A 19,433-nucleotide genomic window follows, 5' to 3' on the forward strand; every position below is an offset into this window, starting at 1 on the left:
GGTCTCAGCCCCCGACGCCCAGGTCTGCCCCTCACCTCTCCGCCCCACCCACCCCCCCCTCCCTTGCAGACCGTGTCCCCCCGGACCGTCCCCCGGTCGCCCCTGCCCCTCCCCATCAGCTGGCCCCCCTGGCCCACCACCCTCCTGCGGCAGAAGCCCCTCTACCCCGTCACCCAGGCCCTGCCATCTGTGTAGATGAGGGCATGCCCGCTCATGGCCGTGTAGACGCTCACAGCTGGGCCTCAGCTCCCTGCCTCCTCTTCCTCCTTGCCCTTCCCCAGGCCGCCCACCACCTGGGGGCTCCCTGCGCCCCTCGGGGACCGTCACAGGCCGGCCATCGTCCCAATTCCGGGTGGAAGGCAGTGGCAGGGACCCCAGCCTCCCCTGCACAGGCCACGGGGATGCAGAGACTCTGGCCTCAGGAGGGCAGACGGAGGTCCCCAAGGGAATGCCGCCCCCGAGTGAGCCCGCCTGGCGGTGAGCTGCCCAGCAGGGGCAGAAGCACCTCACAGGGTGAAAGGTTGGGACCCCACTGCGGGATGACCCAGAGGTCCTCATCCAGGAGCAGGCATTAGGGCCCAGGGGTCCCTGGCCCCATCCACGTACTCCCCTAACCGTTTCACTGAGCGCCGACGTGTGCGGGGACCCCTGCCAGGGGTCGGGGTCCAGCTCACGGAGTGCCCACGTCAGGGTGCTCCCTAGTGTGAGTGAGCTGGGGGTCACCCAGAGAAGGGTGTGCGTGGGGCCCCCCGGGCCTGAGGAGGGGTGTGTCCCAGAGGGCCGTGGGCAGGGTAGGGGGCACCAGGCTGGGCAGGCTGCAGGGTCTGGCAGGGGGCAGCAGGGGCCACTCTGGGTAGGCCTGGGCGCAGCAGCTGAGGGGCTCTGAACAGACGACCAACATGGTCAGGCTGGCGAGGTGGGGAGGCCCCTGCCCGGGAGGGGGTTGTCCCGGGGTCCAGGGCGAGGTGGAGGGTGACCGCCTGGGGCAGCGGGAAGGGCAGGAGCAGACGGCCGTGCGGAGGCCGCGTGGGCAGGCCCGGTGATGGGGGGACACAGGGTGAGGGGCAGCGGGGTTCCCAAGCCGGGGCAGGGCTCCAGGAGCAGAGATTTCTAGAGGAGGATTTCTAGGGGATCAGGGACCGCTTGGGGGGCTCTGCAGTTCCGTGGGAGCTGGTGTCGGCCGCCGGCGGGTGCGGGGTAGGCACGCGGACGTGGCCAGCGGGGCCTCGGGGCCCAGGGAGCAGTGGGGCCTCAGCCACCTCCGCCTCGTTACTGCGGGGTCACCCCGCCCTGCTGAGCACCCAGCGCGAGGGGCGGCTGCTGCCTGCTGCCGGCCTGCTCTCCGGCCATTTGCTGAAGGAAAGAGCGAGCGGAGAGAAGGCGTGGGCAAGTCGTGGGATCCTTTCTCCCACGGAAGCGATGCTGTCACTTCTGGTCGCTTTGCTTCAGCGAAGTCGCCCCCTCGCCTTCAGGCTCTGGAAGCGTTTCGGCTCTTACAAAGGGACGCCTGGATGGGTGTGACGGGCCCTGTCCCCTCCCCACCCCTCGCTCACCTGTCCTCAGACTCTTTTCTCTGTTCAGAGACAGGAAATCGTTCAACTAACGAAGCCGCTTACGCCCGTGTCCACGAGTGGGTCAGACCCAGATGCTCACAAAATGGATTTTCCAGAAAAACAGAAATTGGCAGTCTTCCCTCCAGCTAGCATTGGGAGGGAAGAACTGTGAACGATTTCAGTAATGACCGGAGAGGAAGCTCACCAGCACCCCTGGCTCCCCCCGACCCGAGGCTGAACAGGGACCCGAGTAACCCGGGGAGACGATGCTAACTCTCCACCCAGCGCCTCTGCGCCCAGGAAGTCATCACCGTCATAAAGCGGAGCTCAGAAGAAGCCTGGGGGGGCCAGGCAGGCATCTCCCTGTGTGGTCTCAGGCCAGCCCTTCCTCGGCTCCCAAATCCCCGTCCATGGACACCGAGCAGGACTCCGGGGAACCAGGGAAAGAAACACGCAGCAGGGTCACCACGGGTGGGGCGGCGGGCGCGTCCTGTGTGACCCTGCTGTGAATTTTAATGCTAAGCAGGCGCTTGATTTGCGGTGCAGGGGGGCGCTCCTGTCCATTCACTGTGGACTTGGGCTCAGAGCGGAAGAGGCGGACAGTGATGAGACACAGCCATGACGCATCCACGCACCTATCGTACCTACAGATCTGTGGGTGTACTGGTGCGCTCACTGCAGTGTTGAGAATGCAGGGAGCCCCAGTACCCCGAGACCTCACCGGCTCCATCCACCCTCCCTCCCCACCCCAGGGGTGACCTCGAGTCTGAATGGACGTGTGCTCGTTGCCTTTGCGGTTGGTAAACAGCGCTGTCCGTGCAAAGGTATGCGGGAGCCATCCGACATTCAGCCCGACGTCCTGCTCATGAACGACACCAGCCACCGGCGCAGCTCACGCCCTGCCCGGGCCGCCCCCGCCCGCCGGTGTCCCCGCGCCACCCCTGGCCCGTCTTCTCCCGGGTGCTCAGCAGTGCCTCCTGCCTTTTGCACAAGCCGTGCTCCGGATATGGGACACATGAACGTTCGGCTTTACAACACAAGCCAAATTCTCCCAAAGTGATTGTCCAAATCTTCCCTGGTGCCTCAGACGGTAAAGAATCTGCCTGCAATGCAGGAGACCCAGGCTCGACCCCTCATCGGGAAGATCCCCTGGAGAAGGGAATGGTAACCCACTCCGGGACTCTTGCCTGGGAAATCCCATGGACAGAGGAGCCTGGGGGGCTACAGTCCATGGGGTCGCAGAGTCGGACACGACTGAGCAACTTCACTTTCACTTTCATCCTCCCACCGGTGAGAGGAGGTCCTACAGACCCAAGCCCGTTCGCCATGTGGCAGGCTCTAGACTGAGTGTAAAATGGAGGCACGCGTGGCCCTCACCTGCGCTGTCAGCTGCCCATCTCCCGTGTCTGAGAGCTGCCCGCCCGAGGCTTCTGCCCACTTTGCCCCTGAGGCGTGTGTCCTTTTCTTCCTGGTCGTCAGGACTGTTTGCATTTGCTGGGTCCCCGTCCTTTGTCCATTGTTTGCAGTGAGACTCTCTTCACTCTGTCCGTAGCTTGCTCTTTGTTCTCTTTAATCTGTCTCTTCATAGACAGGATTCGTTTTTTTAAAATGTATTCATTTATTTGGCTGTGCTGGGTCTTAGTAGCAGCACACAGATTTTTGGCCTTTGGGGTAGCGCGTGGGATGTTTCGTTGTGGCGTGTGAACTCTTAGTTGCGGCATTTGGGGCTAGTTCCATGACCGGGGATGGAACCAGGGCCCCCTGCTTTAGGAGCTCAGAGACTTAGCCCCTGGACCACCAGGGAAATCCCCACAGACAGGATTCTCAGCTCTGGTGTCTTCCTACAAGTCCATGCCCCCTCCACCCACCCCCAGCAGGCTGGGAGAGCTTGGGCTCTGAGAGGGAAGGGCAAGAACCCTACGGATGGGGTACGTCCAGCGGGCAGGAAGCTGGGGGACCCTGAGACACCCCAGGGAGACAGGAGGGCTCTGAGCCCAGGGGGGATTGGGCCCAGCTCTGGGCCGGGAGGGGGCAGGGTGACCCCGTGGACTGGCACACCCGGGCCCTGGGGCCTCCGTCCTCTCGGGGCAAAGCAGGCTGTGCCCACAGCTGGAGGGGGCAGCTGGGGACTGCCCGCCCCACGGCCGAGGCCGGTGATCCCGCCGCCAGGAGAGGCTGAAGGGCAGGGGAAGGCTCGGCCTCGACGTCTCCCGTCTCCCAAGGAAAAGCCACCGGGAAAGGGCACGATCAGGCTCCCCGGCCCGGGCAGGCAGGGGGACTTCAGAGCCTGGCACACCCCCAGGGACTCACCAAGGTCCAGGCGTTCCGGCTGAACTGTCTGCCCCGCGTCCGGGCCTCGGCCCCTGGAAGGGCCCCCAGTGGGTTTGCAGGCCGACATGCTGGGCTTGCCCAGGGGCTGGTTTTCTGTGCTGACTCGGGGCGCCCGCAGCAGGAATGGACTGGCCAAGGGGTTGCGGCCCACGCCTCCCGTGTGCAGAGGGCCCAGCGTGGCGTTGGTGCTGCCAGGCCGGCGGCCGGGGTCTCCATCGGGCACGCCGTCCCAATGCCGCACGACTCCACCCCAGCTGCGGGCACAAGCTTCCCGTGCCCCCACACTGACAGGGCGAGGCGCCTGCCCAAGGACTGGAACAGAGCCGTGCTTGAAAAGGCAGAGAGAAACAGGTGAGAATTCAGATCAGACATTTGACTTAGCCAAACCTATCAACTGTCAATTCAACAGGTAACCAACATAAAAATCATGAATGAGCTCTTTGCATGTTTCCCTACTAAGCTGTCGGCATCGGGGTGCGTCGGTCACTCTTAATCCGGAGGGCCGCATGGGGCTGGGAGGGGCCACGTGGGACTTAAGGGCAGAAAGGGCAGTGGGCGGCAGGTGAGAAAAAGGAAACTGCAAGTGCACGTTTCAGTAACGAAAGGCCGACGGTCGGGGCGGGCAGTGAGCAGCTGAGGCCTCCCCGCTCAGCTGCCAGGGAGCCTGGTAGCCCCGGCTTCCCAGGGTGGGCTGGGGGCTGAGGGCTGATTTTCCCAGCGTCTCAACGCCGGCAGCCTGCCTCGCGCCAACCTGCAGGCACGGCTGCCCCCTGCTGGGCACGCCGCCCCCTGCACCTGTCTCTCCGGTTGGGGAGTCCTGACACCCAGTGGGCCCAGCTGGCATTTCTGCACCAGGGGCCTCCCTGCGGCCGGCTGGGCCTTGGAGGACAGTGAGCACTGGCGAAGGAAGTCTAAGGGCACACACTGCCAGCTACAAAGTGATGTGACGCACAGCATGGGGACCGCGCTTAATAACACTATAGTGTGCCTGTGAGGGTCGCGCAGAGAATAGATCTTAAAAGTGCTCATCACAAGAAAATTAAAACGTAACTAAGTGTGCTGATGGCTGAGAACAAGACTTACTGCAGTCAATAAGTCCGGTTTTTCCAGCAGTCATGTATGGATGTGAGAGTTGGACTCTAAAGAAAGCTGAGCACTGAAGAATTGATGCTTTTGAACTGTGGTGTCGGAGAGGACTCTAGAGAGTCCCTCGGACTGCAAGGAGATCCAGCCAGTCCATCCTAAAGGACATTAGTCCTGGGTGTTCATTGGACGGACTGATGATGAAGCTGAAACTCCAATCCTTTGGCCACCTGATGTGAAGAGCTGACTCATTGGAAAAGACCCTGATGCTGGGAAAGATTGAAGGCAGGAGGGGAAGGGGACGACAGAGGATGAGATGGCTGGATGGCATCACCGACTCGATGGACGTGAGGTTGAGTAAACTCTGGGAGCTGGCGATGGACAGGGAGGCCTGGCGTGCTGCGGTTCATGGGGTCACAGAGTCGGACACGACTGAGCAACTGAACTGAACTATCATCACTTTACAATATATAGAAACACTGAAGCGCTACAATGTACCGCTGAAACTAATGTTCCACGTCAATTACTGTGTAAAGATGGGCACAATAAAGGAGAGAAATGGCGAGGACCTCACAGAAGCAGAAGAGAGTAAGGAAGAGGTGGTAAGAACACATAGGAGAACTGTGCAAAAAGGCCTTAAGGACCCAGATACCAGGACGGCCACTCACCTGGAGCCTGACGTCCCGGCGCGCGAAGTCAGGGGGGCCTCAGGGAGCATCACCATGGACAAAACTAGAGGAGGTGACTGAATTCCAGCTGAGCTATTTCAAATCCTGAAAGATGATGCTGTGAAAGTGCTGCACTCAATGTGCCAGCAAATTTGGAACACTCAGCAGTGGCCACAGGACTGGGAAAGGTCAGTGTTCATTCCAATCCCAAAGAAAGGCAATCCAAAGAATGTTCAAACTACCACACAATTGTGCTCATTTCACATTCTAGCAAGGTAATACTCAAAATCCTTTAAGCTAGGCTTCAGTAATACATGAACCAAGAACTTCCAGATGTTCAAGCTGGATTTAGAAAAGGCAGAGGAACCAGAGATCAAATTGCGAATGTCCGTTGGGTCACAGAAGAGGCAAGGGAATTCCAAAAAGCATCTACTTCTGCTCCATTGACTGTGCAGGTTAGGGTTAGCCGTTGACTGCGTGGGTCACAGCAAACTGTGGAAAATTCTTCAAGAGATGGCCATACCAGACCACCTTGCCTGTCTCCTGAGAAACCTGTATGCAGGTCAAGAAGCAACCGAACCAGACATGGAACAACTGACTGATTCAAAATTGGGAAGGGAGTAGGTCAAGGGAGATTTTGCTAGAGGTTCTAGACTCTTCCCACAGAAGTGGGCTGGCTGGGGGGAAGGAAGGTCTGGTTCACGGCTTTCCCTCTAAGAGGCACAGCCAGAGGTGGGCTTGGGGAGCTGCCCAGAAACAAAACAGTCCCTTTACGACCATCCCCTGTGCTGACCATCGGCTCCTCTCTCTCTCTCTTAGCTCTTTCCAAGAAGAATTGAAAACACTTTCAAGCAAAAGTTTCTATGCAAAAGTTCACAGCAGCGCTATTCACGGCAGCCAAGATGTGGAAGCAACCTGAATGCCCCTCGAGCGATGCAGAAACAAAACGTGGTCCGTACACACTGGGCAGTGTCACTCAGCCTTAAAAAAGAACGGTGCTGTCCTGCAAGGACGAACCTCAAAACCTCGATGCCACAGAAGACCACGTATCACCTGATTCCTTCCGGCGAAAAGCCTGCAGAAGCAAATCCAGAGAGACAGGAAGTAGAGAAGTGGCTGGGCTGGAGGGGCTGGGGGCGCCTGCTCCAGGGACCCGGGGTTTCCGTTCACAGTGCTGGAAATTCTGTGGACATTGAATGTCGCCTAATCAAGTGCTTTAAGGCAGTGCGTTTCGTGTTAATGAATTTCACCTCAATTTGTTTTGAAATGCTTGACTCCCTGCAGGACACTCTGAGCCCATCTATGGAGCCTAGGGTAATTTAGAACACGGGGAGCTCCAGATTTTGGGGGGATAAAACTGTTATTGTACCATACATCCATCGTGCCCCCAGACACCAAGGCCAGAAGTTGCCTTCATCAGAGCTTGCACATGAGGCTGTACCCCAGCCTCGAAGACGTTATAGGGACTCTGGATGGCCGCTGTAAAACCTGGCCCCAAAGCCGCAGACCCTCTCCCCGCTAAGAGGTGGGGTCTCTGTCGCCTCCTTCAAGCTGGACGAGGGCTCCTCCAGCAGAGGAAGGAGGTAGGAGGATGTCTGTTCAGAGGCTTGTCAGTGGGCTGCCCAACATCGGCTCCCTGGACCTTCCCGGGCAGGGACTCCCTCTCCGAACCCGGCCACCGCCTGAAGGAGCCCAGGGCGCACGGACCAGCCGCAGGCAGGCGCGACCTCGGAGCCTTCAGGACCACCGAGGTGGCCCAGCCTGAGGCGCCGGCACCTCCCGCCGGGGCCCACACAACCCAACACAGAGGCAAAGCCGCCCCCTGCACCCGGCCCGAAGTCCTGCCCCCATGCCCTCCATGAGCGCCATGAAAGCGTGGCCGTTTTCTCTCACACAATTAAGGCTGGGCTGGTGTGTCTCACAGAAACAGAAAACCAGATTATCAAGAGAGATTTGAGGGACGGCTGCCCCGTCGCTTCCAATCTGAATGACCTCAAACTGCCATCTTTTCTATCTAAAAACTCACGCTTTGCAGACATCAGAGCTCTCCATGTAAAGTTTGGTGAACAGTGGTATCTCGGAAAGTCCGAACCCCGCCGCAAAGCTCTACTGCTCAGAACCTTTTGTTGTGAGGAGCAGAAACACAGCCCAGACCAGCTTAGCCCAGGAAGGCAGGTTCTGGTGCAGCAGGTCAGCCTAAGGCCAGTCCGGGGACCATGGAGAGGTCATGGGCGTCCCCATGCCTCTCTTAATGTCGCTGCCTCTGAAGGCCTCTTTCCCTCCTGACCTTCCCCATGAGGCCAGGAAAGGGTAGACGTGGTCACAGAGCCCCAGGTGGACAACGTCCCACGTCAGCAACCCAGATAGAAGACATCCCTTCAGTGTGCGTCACCCACGCAGACTCACACACACACACGTGCACACACGGGCAGGACTCACCTATAATATACATCATTTCTCACTCCTTAGAAGCTGCAAACACCCTCATGTGCACATGCACAGGCGCACAGGGTACACGTGCACACACACATGCTCACGTGTGCACACACCCTGGGTCCTCTGACCTCCCACACTCACGTCAGGGCCGCCTGCCCCAGTCCAGCTCTGCCGTGGCCGCCGAAAGTTTTCCAAGACCAGGCGGATGGCAGAACACGTGCTTCCTATCTTTTCCATGAGGAGGGCGAACAGACCTTCTTAAAAGCCATCTAACAGAGGGAAATGCTTGCACTGAAATGTAAAATTGCTCCTCCAAAGAGCATTTTTAATTACTTCTTTGAAGCTGGAAAGTGTCTTGGTAGGGTGTGGAACCCCAAAGCTTGTTTCTCACTTCTCGTGGAGTCAGCCTCCTTGGAGGGGCCCTGGAGGGCTGGAGGGGCCCTGGAGGCTGACCTGCCCTCCTGGGCCCGCACGCTGACCCCCAGGCTTCCTCGAGGCACCCTGGCCTACGATCATGCAAGGCCTCCCACCTCGAAGCCTCGGCCAGCCAGCTGAGGACGGAGATGCAGCTGCAAGCTCCATCTGCCTCTCGCCCGGCCTTTATTTATTCTACAAATATTGACCGAGCATCTTCACCAGCTGTGTGCATCCACCAGCTGAGACCCGCCTTCCGGTTGGAACATTTAGACCCGTCGGTTCTCCTGCAGCCCCAGAGCACCCACGACAGAGGCACAGCCGTGAACGGCCGAGGTGCCGGCTGCTCCGGGGCAGCAGTTCAGTGGGCAGCGGGCTCTGGCCTTCCTGAGAGAGGCAGCTTTTACACAAACTCTAAAACCTCCTGTTGTTTGCTCCAAAGTGCAGACTCCCGCTTCCCTTCTCCTGAGAGCTTCATCTGAAGCAGGGCCACGGCTCCGGCAGGGCTGACACGGGCGCGGGATCTCTCCCTGTAGCGGGATCACTTCCTGGTCGGGCGCGGGATCACTTCCTGGCGCAGGATCACTTCCTGGTCGGGTGCGGGATCTCTCCCTGTAGCGGGATCACTTCCTGGTCGGGCGCGGGATCACTTCCTGTCGCGGGACGGTCGGGGGCGCCCGCGGTGTGAGGCAGCGTGCCGCCCTGCCAGCCCTCACAGCGACTGCCGGGGGCGTCCCCAGATCATCACGTGTCCCTGCTGTCCAGCACCACTGACTCAGAGGAAATACTCCTGGATTTGAGTCTTTTTGAGCCTCATTAGAGAAAATAACAGCTTCCTTTACCTGCGGGGACGGTCCTTTGGCCAAGAACACCTTCTCGAGGAAACAGGTCCAGCGAGCAGGACGCTTTCACGAGCAATCCTCTGATGGCAGGTTGGGCAGCCCCCTGCCCTCCACCTCCGCCCCTTCCACACCCCGGCCCACAGCGATCAGACAGTCCACCCAGGGCTCTATTTCTGACTGAGCCTTGTCATTCCTGATACATCTCGACAGCCTCCCCCCACTGAACACGGTTTGAATGAATTTCCTGTGAGGGAAATGTTAACCCGGAGCCTTTCATCTTGAATATAAACAGCCAAGGAGCCTCCCTACCAGAGAGGCAGTCGCTGAAACGCTCCGACCATAATTGCTTCAAAGGAGGCGCTTGGAGCTGGGGCGGGAGCCAGGGGCTCACGGCTTCTTTTGTTCTAATTTTTTGGCCTCACCGCACGGCACGCAGGCCCTCAGTTCCCAACCAGGGATCTAACCCACGCCCCTCGCACTGAAAGAGTGGAGTCTTAGCCGCGGGAGCCCCAGGGGACCCCAGGGACTCCAGGGGGTCACTTCTGAGGACACAGCCCCAGCCCCAGCTCTGGCCGCTGCCGCTCCCTGCAATGTGGATGTGCTTCTGAGTTCTCATCCCTCAGGGGCTGGAGACCCTCAGTCCCCTCCTCCCTTCCTCATCTGGGGGTGGGGTGGGAACCTTCCTACGTCCAACTCCGTGAGCTGCTGGGAGCATCCAGAACCTTCCAGTACAAGGCTCAGATTCTCCTGCCAGGGCGAGATGACCTCTACACTTATTACTCCGTCAAATATCAGAAAGGAAAAGTCATTATTCCCCTCCAAGGCTTTTATACAAATAAGCAAAATTCTAAGCAGGGAAAAGAGAAAGGGAAGTGCCCGGTTATTTTCTATTTTTTAATAAAATCCAGCGAAAGTCGTCCTCTTTCTACCTTTTGGTTCTACCAGAAGGGTTTGCTTAAATTATTGGAACTTAATCATAAAATGTGTTTTTATCAAGCTAAAGTGCTGCAGAAGATATTCCTAAAGCCAAGATGACTTCAAAAATTTCTTTAAGGAAAAATGAGTGCTGCCTAAAAAATAAGCCAGAACATGGGACTTCCCTGGAGGTCCGGTGGCTAAGATTCTGTGCTCCCAATGCAGGGGGCCCAAGTTCAACCCACGGTCAGGGACATAAGATTCTACATGCTGCAGGGAAGACTAAAAATACCGCATGCCCACAACTATGACCTGGGGCAACCAAATAAATAAAAAAAATAAAAAAACAGAATCTCCCAAAGGAGGCCATTGTGTCACTGTGTTTAAAAAAAAAAAAAATATTTACTTGAAAAGCATGAGTTTGAGCGGTTTGCTATGAGGATGGCTGTGTAAACCAGAATTTATGCCTTTGTCTACCTAGATATCACATTAAAACAACAAGATCTTTTTCAAAACTCCATTTTTCAGGAAAAGTAGGAGTGAAGTGTAAAGCACAGACTCTGAAAATGCACATGGGGAGGGCAGCTCCACGGCGGCGGGCAGAGCCCCGTGTGCGGGAGCCCAGAAATCGCCAGCAGCACGCAGCCCTTGCAGGTGGAAGAGGCTCGCTTAGAAGGAAAACATCTGCGTGTAACCAGTATGGGCCACAGGAAGAGGAGGAAGTCCATGGGGGTAAAAGTCCCCCCACGCCCAGGCCGCCTCGAAGGAGCCCCAGACGGCGGTGTTTGCGGAAAGAGGCGCCAGGGCAGCAGGGAGCAAGCCCTGGGCTGTGAGGCTGGGGGGCGCCCTGAGCTCTCCAGAGCACCCAAAGAAGGAACAGGGCAGAAATCAACACGTGGATGGCGCCGCAGGAAAGCGCCCAGCAAAGGAAACCGACCACAAACGAGAAGGCAACCTCCAGCCTGGGAAGGAATACGTGTAAACCACACGTCTGAGAAGGGGTTAATATCCAAAACAGATAAGGAACTCATGCACAGCAGCAAAAGACTATCCACATTTTAAAAGGGCAGGGGAGCTGAGCAGATGTTTTTCCAAAGAAGATGTTCAGGTGGCCGAGAGCTCCATGGCAAGGTACTCTGCATCACAGAAACGCAACATGAGTGTCACCTCACCCCCCTCAGGACGGCTGCTGTCAAGACAACAGCGACGGCAAGTGTTGGTGAGGCTGTGGAGAAAAAGGAAGCCGCGTGCACTGCTGGTGGGAATGTAAACTGGAGCAACCACTACGGAAAACTGTATGGGGGGTCCTCAAAAAACTAAACATAGGGCTACCAGCGACTCAGCAGTCCCACTCCTGATTGTCTGTTCAAAGGTAATGAAAACAGGATCTAGAGGAGATCCATGCACTGCCGTGTTCAGTGCAGCATCATCACAGCAGCCAAGACACGCAGACAACCTAAGTGTCCGTCACCAGACGACCAGATAAAGAAGGTGTGCTGCATGCTTGCGACGGAGTATCATTCATCCATGAGAAAGCAACACATCCTGCCGTTTGTGACAAGAAGGATGGACCCTGAGGGCATTGTGCCGAGTGAAATCACACACTCAGACAGAGACAAACATGCAAAGACATCACTTATACATGAAGTCTGGAAAAGCCTAACTAACAAAACAAAATGGGAGAGAACTTTGAAAAACACTCATGCATATCATTAAATATAAATGGATTTAACTCACTATTAAACAGATTTTCAGATTGTACCTCAAAGCAAACCCAATTCTATGCTGCTCACAGAAATACATCTAAAATTACCATCAAGTTTGAAAATAAAAGGTTGCCACTGGCATGTCAGGAAATGGAAAAAAGCAACTGCAATTATGTGTTAGAGGATTGTATGTTAAATACTGTCTACAGAAAATGAGCAATAAAGTTTAATATCTACACTTATAATAATAAAGGTAACACTAACACAAAAGTTCAAACCTTTCTAAGTATCAAGGCTACACCTGATCTCAAATGGAGGAGGAAGGGATGAAGAAAAATGAAAATGGTAAATATGCAAGTAAATGTAAATGAATGTTAAACGTATAAAACAAAAGGACAGGAAAATACAGAGAGATGTGAGAGACACAGTGGATGGAGACAGAAAGCCTAACACACATTTCACTAGGACCCCAGCAGAGGAGGAAAGACAGAATGAGAAGAAATACTCAAAGAAGTAATGGTTAAGAACTTTGCAAAACTGATGAAAGACATCAGTCTATAGATTCAAGAAACCTTGTGAATCCCAAGGAGAATCAGTCAGTTCAGTTCAGTCGCTCAGTCGTGTCTGACTCTTTGCAACCCCATGGACTGCAGCATGCCAGGCCTCCCTGTCCATTACCATCTCCCGGAGTTTACTCAAACTCATGTCCATTGAGTTGGTGATGCCATCCAACCATCTCATCCTCCGTCATCCCTTTCTCCTCCTGCCTTCAATCTTTCCCAGCATCAGGGTCTTTTCAGATGAGTCAGTTCTTCACATCAGGTGGCCAAAGTATTGGCGTTTCAGCTTCAACATCAGTCCTTCCAATGATATTCAGGACTGATTTCCTTTAGGATGGACTGGCTGGATCTCCTTGCAGTCCAAGGGACTTTCAAGAGTCTTCTCCAACACCACAGTTCAAAAGCATCAATTCTTCGGTGCTCAGCTTTCTTTATAATACAACTCTCACATCCATACGTGACTACTGGAAAAACCATAGCTTTGACTCTACAGACTTTTGTTGGCAAGTAATGATTCTGCTTTTTAATATGCTCTCTAGGTTGGTCATAGCTTTTCCTCCAAGTAGCAAGCGTCTTTTAGTTTCATGGCTGCAGTCACCATCTGCAGTGATTTTGGAGCCCAAAAAAATGAAGTCTGTCACTATTTCCACTGTTTCCCCATCTATTTGCCATGAAGTGATAGGACCAGATGCCATGATCTTAGTTTTCTGAATGTTGAGTTTTAAGCCAACTTTTTCATTCTCCTCTTTCACTTCTATCAAGAGGCTCTTTAGTTCTTCTTCACTTTCTGCCATAAGGGTGGTGTCATCTGCATGTCTGAGGTTATTGATATTTCTCCCGGCAATCTTGATTCCAGCGTGTGCTTCCTCCAGCCCAGCATTTTTCATGATGTACTCTGCATATAAGTTAAATAAGCAGGGTGACAATATACAGCTGTGATGTACTCCTTTCCCTATTTGGAACCAAAATCAGATTGATTATATTCTTTGCAGCCAAAGATGGAGAAGTTCTATACAGTGATCGAAAACAAAACTGGGAGCTGACTGTGGCTCAGATCATCAACTCCTTATTGCCAAATTCAGACTTAAATTGAAGAAAGTAGGGAAAACCAAGGAGAATAAATCTACAACTAGACATTCACAGTATAAACCTCTTTAAAAATCCACAACAAAGAGAAAATCATAAGAAGCCACAGAAATAAAGAAGGCTGTTGGATTTTCTCACAAAAAAAACAATGAAATGATACCTTTGAAGTGCTAAAAGTAACAATAGTAACAGTCTACTAGAATTTTCAGATAGATGAGTTGGGGTATTAGGAAACCATATACTCTTTACAAGAAATACACCTAAAACAAATATACTTAAAAGTTGAAAGTAAAGAGTAGGTAAACATAGCATAAAATACTAATCGAAGCAAAGCTTGGGTGGCTGTATTAATATCAGAAAAATAAACTTTAAAGCAAAAAAGCATTACTAGACATAAAAAGAAACACTTCATATTGATAAAGTAACCAATATATAGGAATAATAATAATTCTAAATTTTTATGTACTTAATAAAGTGGCCTCAAATACATAAAGCAAATGCTTTCAAATAAACGAAGAAAAGTAGACAATTACACATCATGGGAGATTCTGATACACTCTCTCTGGGTAATGAAATAGAACAGTCACCTGAAAGTCAGTATGGATATATAGAATATTTGATCAACATGACCAACAAAACTGAGAGTTGGTTGCTTCTTACAACTCCACACATTCTTCCCAAATGCACTGAGTCTTTATAAAAATTAACCGTATACTGAGCCAGAAAGGAATTCTTAAAAATGTGAAAGGGCTAACATCGTAAAGGGTACAGACTCTGACTCTAGAGAATGGAGCAGATTGTATTTTCAAAAAAGAAGAAGCTACAACAGTATTTCTGTCTCAAGATCATCCAGAACCTGGCACCCCTCCCATCTGGGAAGAGATGGAGTCCGGTTCCCCTCGCTTGGAACCTGGCAGGTCTTCGCCTTCGAGGACCAGAATCTAGTGGGACTGGTGCTGAGAGACACCCAGGGCTGGGTTGCAAAGCTGACGCTGCCCAGCTGGCTCTTTCTCAGAACCATCTTGCCCTTAGAACCCAGCCTCAGTGTCGTGAGGAAGCTGAGGACACACAGCGAGGTCCTGTGACGGTTCTGAAGGTCCAGCTAAGGCCCTTACTGATGCATTAATTACTAGCTGTGTAAGTGGATGAGACTTCAGACAATTCTGGGGTTTCCGTGGTGGCTCAGTTGTAAAGAATCCACCGCCAATGCAGGAGATGTAGGTTTGATCCCTCGGTCGGGAAGATCCCCCAGAGAACATGCGTGCTGAGTCACGTCAGTCGTGTCCAGCTCTTTACCACCCCATGGACTGTAGCCCTCTCGGCTCCCCTGTCTACGGGACTTCCCAGGCAAGAATACTGGAATGGCTGACCCCTTTCTTCTCAGGGGATCTTCCCAACCCAAGAATCGAGCCCACGTCTTTTATGTCTCTTGCCCCGGCAGGCGAGTTCTTCACCACTAGTGCCCCTGGAGAAGGAAATGGCAACTCACTCCAGTATTCTTGCCTGGGACATCCCATAGGGATTGGACAGAGGAGCCTGGTGGGCTACGGCCCATTGGGGTCACAAAGATAAGGACACAACTCAGTGACGGAGCAGACACACACGCACATCAGACAATTCCCGCCCCACCTTAGAAAAATCCCCACAGAGCCTGACCTGAACTTCAAATCATGAGCAAAATAAACACCACCATTGTTGTCATTTTAAATCTCTATGTTTTGGGGTGGTTTCTCACAAAGCAATATGTAACTGAGACAACTTAAGCTAGAAATCAATAACCAGAAAAATTAGGAAAATTCCATGCTTGGAAATTGCCATTAAATTATTATGAGAATATTTTAAAATAATAATCAAATTGCAAATTAATATATCATAACTTGTGCATCTTATGGCTTAGAAACAGAAAGCCTTAAAAGTTATGCCGAATTAATAAGAAATGCTAAAAATTAATAGCTAAGCATCCATCTAAAAAAAAACTAGAGAAAGAATAGTAAAGTAAATCCAAAGAAAATGGAAGGAATAATACAGATACAAACTATTTGCCAAATGAGCAGTGTCCTTCAAAGTGATCACCTTTGTAAGTTGTAAGTTTGCTTGAATAATGCTGATTCGGTCCAGATGCTTTTAACTTCTCTTCCAGAAATAACTGCAGAAACAGTTTATAAGTTGCACTTTGTTGATAACCCAACATGGAAATGATCCGCTCAGTCCCTCCACGCCCTTCACTGGACTTGGCTTTGAGACACTACTAGCTATTTCCAAAATTTGAATCCAAAATCTCAAAAACATAAGGATATATGACCGCTGAACTTGGCAAAATGTATCCAAGGCACAGAGGCCAATTCCAAGAGTTTCAAAAATTAGTCACAGCTGTGTCACTGTAATAAGTGAATGATGCTCCGCATATGAAAAAAAAAAGTGTACAGTTCAATGACTTTCAGTGAAGTCACCGCCTGGGCAAACGTCACGTTCAGTGACTTTTAATGAACTCGCCGCATGGGTGGCCATCACCACAGCTGACTTTAGGACGTGTTCCTCAGCACAGCACCCCCTGCCCCTCAGCTGTCACCCTCCCCCCGCCCCCGAGCTCCCCACCTCGGCCCCTGGCAGCCACCGGTCTACCTGGGTCACTGTAGATTTCCCCATAGGTGACTGGCTGCTTGGCTATTTTTATTTGCTTTCTGAATGAGTGCCGTCACTCTACCAGGCTCCCCTGGGTCTCCCGGGTAGAAGTGGAAGACATGCCGTCTGAGCCTGGACGCCCCTTACACGTGGCCCTGCTCACACCAGGAGGTTTACCTTCCAGATTCTCGTTGACAGGGGGGAGCCACATCTGCCACGTGTGTCCTCCAGGCAGTCCCAGCTGTTGGTCATCAGCCCACCCTCGGAAGTCACCTTGGGGCAGGGTGTCAGTAAGGAAGTGGCTGGTTTGAGCTACTCCAGCCCGGCCCCAGAGGACAGTCACCTGACCAGATAAAGGCCACCTGGCCACGTCATGGCTGCTGCCTGGGGTAGCCGGGGCGTCTGAGGTTGAGGTCAGACTGGGAGGAATCAGCAGAGAAGGCCTCTCCGCTGGTAACCCAAACTCCCAGCATCAGAGTGTTCGGACCCAGCACAGAAGAGCATTCCCCGTAAGGGACTCTGGCTCTTTAGACGTCAGATCTCCTTGACTTTTTCTCCTCTACTTTGACAGATTTACAGGAAACCCCATTATTTCCTGAATGCTTGCAACCCCATGGACTGCAGCCCACCAGGCTTCTCTGTCCATGGGATTCTCCAGGCAAGAACCCCGGAGTAGGCTGCCATTCCCTCCTCCAGGGGATCTTCCTGACCCAGGGATCGAATCCAGGTCTCCTGCACTGCAGGCAGATTCTTTATCATCTGAGCCACCAGGGCAGGAGGAGAAGGGGGTGACAGAGGATGAGATGGTTGGATGGCACCATGGACTCAATGGATATGAGTTTGCACAAACTTCGAGAGAGAGTGAAGGACAGGGAACCTGCAGTCCTGCAGTCCATGGCGTCGCAGAGAGCCAGACACGACTGAGAGACTGAACGACAAAGGAACAAACAAGAGGCAAAGAGGGAGTGTGGATCCAGAAGGCGTGTGACAAGAGCCGCAGAGGGGACACGTCTGGTTTCAGCTCAGCCCCCAGCATGTAGAGCGCTGGGAGGCCGTCACCCCATCCTCAAGACGAGGAAAACTGCACACACAAAGCCGCGACTCCGCTTCCACCCGCTGGAGAACTGAGATTCGGGTCACACAGCCACCCCAAAACCTGCAGAGACAGGAATTCAGAACGCCGAAGCCCAGACACCTGGACGAGAAGGGGCCGCAGCCAGACTGGGGAGGGTGCCGGGATGGGGCGTGGGGAGCTGTGGTCATAGGCGCGTGGTGTCCTGAGTGAGGAGCTCCTGGGGGCCACAGCCGGGGGGGCACATTTTCAAGGGCTCTCGCTCTAGCACCCCACCAGGTTGCCCTGGGGAAGAGCTGATGAGACCCCTGGAGTCCCAAGCCAGGGTGGGGCGGAGGGACATGCCAGAGCCTGCTCCCAAGCTGCCCTCTTCTCACGGCCGATCGGGGAAGACGGATCGCCCGGCCAGGTTCTCTGCACGCTGGAGTGCTGCCGGCCACCTCCTCCCTGCGCTCGGTCAGCCCACCCCCGTCCAGCGAGTGGACCCCCGCGAGGTGGCAGCCTCCTTCCCCTCAGCCACCCTTGGGCACAGAAGGTCTGAACATCCCCTCTTAGGGACCAGTGGCTGCCATTCCCATTAATTCCCTGGGAGCTGCAAAAGGATGATATTTTAATTCTCCAACCCTCTTTCATTTGTTAATTGGAATGTTTTAATTAAAAAAAAAAGACTCCCTCATATACTGTTGGCTCCCCAGGGGCACAGCTCACTCGGGAAAGGCAGGAAAAATGCTGGATTTCTCCTCTGTGAAAGCCTCCACATACGGAGCTGACTCCTGTTCTGAAAGGTGACTATTTGGGCTATTTAGAAATCTTAGAGTGAACTCATGGACTTTGACTTATTTCCAAGTTCTACTGAGTTGTGTGTGTGTGTGTGTGTGTTTTTTTTTTTTTGAGTGCCCAGAAGGAGGGCACCTGCAGCCGTTCTGCCAGTGAAGGAAGACGGCAGGTCCACATCCCTCGCGGCAGAGGACCAAGCGGGCAGCTCCCGGGTCTGGAAAGGGAGGCAGGCGGGCACCAGCTCCTTCGAGGGTACACAGAGCCCAGAACCAGAGCAGATTTTCCCTTTAAAATTGACCCCGCCCCCAGGTCAAGGTCTCAGGTTCAAAGGTCAATGTCGTTCTGTCCACTTGAGGTCTCCAATTAAGTCTTGACACCAGTAGTGGGAAAAAACCAGATGGCACTGTCAAGGTTGAGGCTGCAACACATTTACTAAAATTTTAGCGTATTTACCAAGATGGATGAGTCTGGGTCTTAGATGAAGCCTCTCTGCCTCTGGCCTGTCCTTAAAGCCTGGGGTCTCCGGCCCCCTGGGCCGGGCAGCCCCAGAAGCAGCCCCGACTTGTCTTCAGGACCTTCAGCCAAGAGCCGGGGTCTGCGCTCGGACTGTTCTCCGGAAGTGACCTCCGGCACGAGCCACTCGATCAGCTCTGGATTCTTCAGGAAAACGCCCCCCAAAGCAGCTCTCTCCTTTTCCAGTCGCAAATGTTCTGGCCTCCGTTCCCTGGTCTTCAAGGCCCAAAGCAGGGGTCCCCAGACCACAGGACAGGACGCTGTCTCAGCCGCTGCCGCCACCCTCGACCCTGACGGCAAGGGCAGCGCTGGGCGCGTCGGGAAGATCTAGCATGCTCACAGCAGAGACCTCTCTCCTCCAGGTCTCGTCGCAAAACCAAGCTCCGCCCTTCTCCCCCGAAGTTCTCTCAAAGGCACAGAGATGACTCAGAGCAGAAACCAGTTGGCAAACGTGCGTTCTCTCCCGGGCCTCAGCTTTAAACGCCTGGCTTCCTCCTCCAGGTTTCAGGTGGAGTCCCTTTTCCAGTCGGCCTGGCGTCCAGGGAGGCTGACAGAGCAGGCCTGTCACCGTGGAGCCCACGGCAGCCTCTCGGCCCCGAAGAACTCAGACTGTGCCTGCGTGTTCGCTTCCAGGCTCCCAGGCTCCCAGGGCAGAAAGCAGTGGCTTCTCAGTCAGAGGGTTCGCACGGCGCTCCAGGCCCTGTCTGTACCAGGGGACGGAGGCTGCAGAGACAGGCAGGGCTGGGCAGGCTCCCCTGGGGTCTGACCGCCCCAGACAGTCCGCTCTGAGCCTGCCTCCGGTGGTCCAACTCCTTTCCCTGAATGCCCTTAAAAGCTGCTGAGCTAAACCGAACA

General features: G+C 54.0%; 1 protein-coding gene across 1 annotated transcript; it reads right to left on the reverse strand.

The window, feature by feature from the left end:
• Nucleotides 1–670: 670 nt before the first annotated feature.
• On the reverse strand, nucleotides 671–7,015 carry LOC122442542 (basic salivary proline-rich protein 1-like). The gene is made up of 4 exons (XM_043470394.1): nucleotides 7,010–7,015; nucleotides 3,475–4,212; nucleotides 1,274–1,353; nucleotides 671–980 (listed from the first exon to the last, which is right to left on the reverse strand). The coding sequence occupies exons 1-4, from the start codon at nucleotides 7,013–7,015 to the stop codon at nucleotides 671–673; spliced, it is 1,134 nt and encodes a 377-aa protein (XP_043326329.1).
• Between the last annotated feature and the right edge of the window lie 12,418 nt (nucleotides 7,016–19,433).

Source organism: Cervus canadensis, chromosome 5 (assembly GCF_019320065.1).
Source record: "Cervus canadensis isolate Bull #8, Minnesota chromosome 5, ASM1932006v1, whole genome shotgun sequence".
Lineage (NCBI taxonomy): Eukaryota > Metazoa > Chordata > Mammalia > Artiodactyla > Cervidae > Cervus > Cervus canadensis.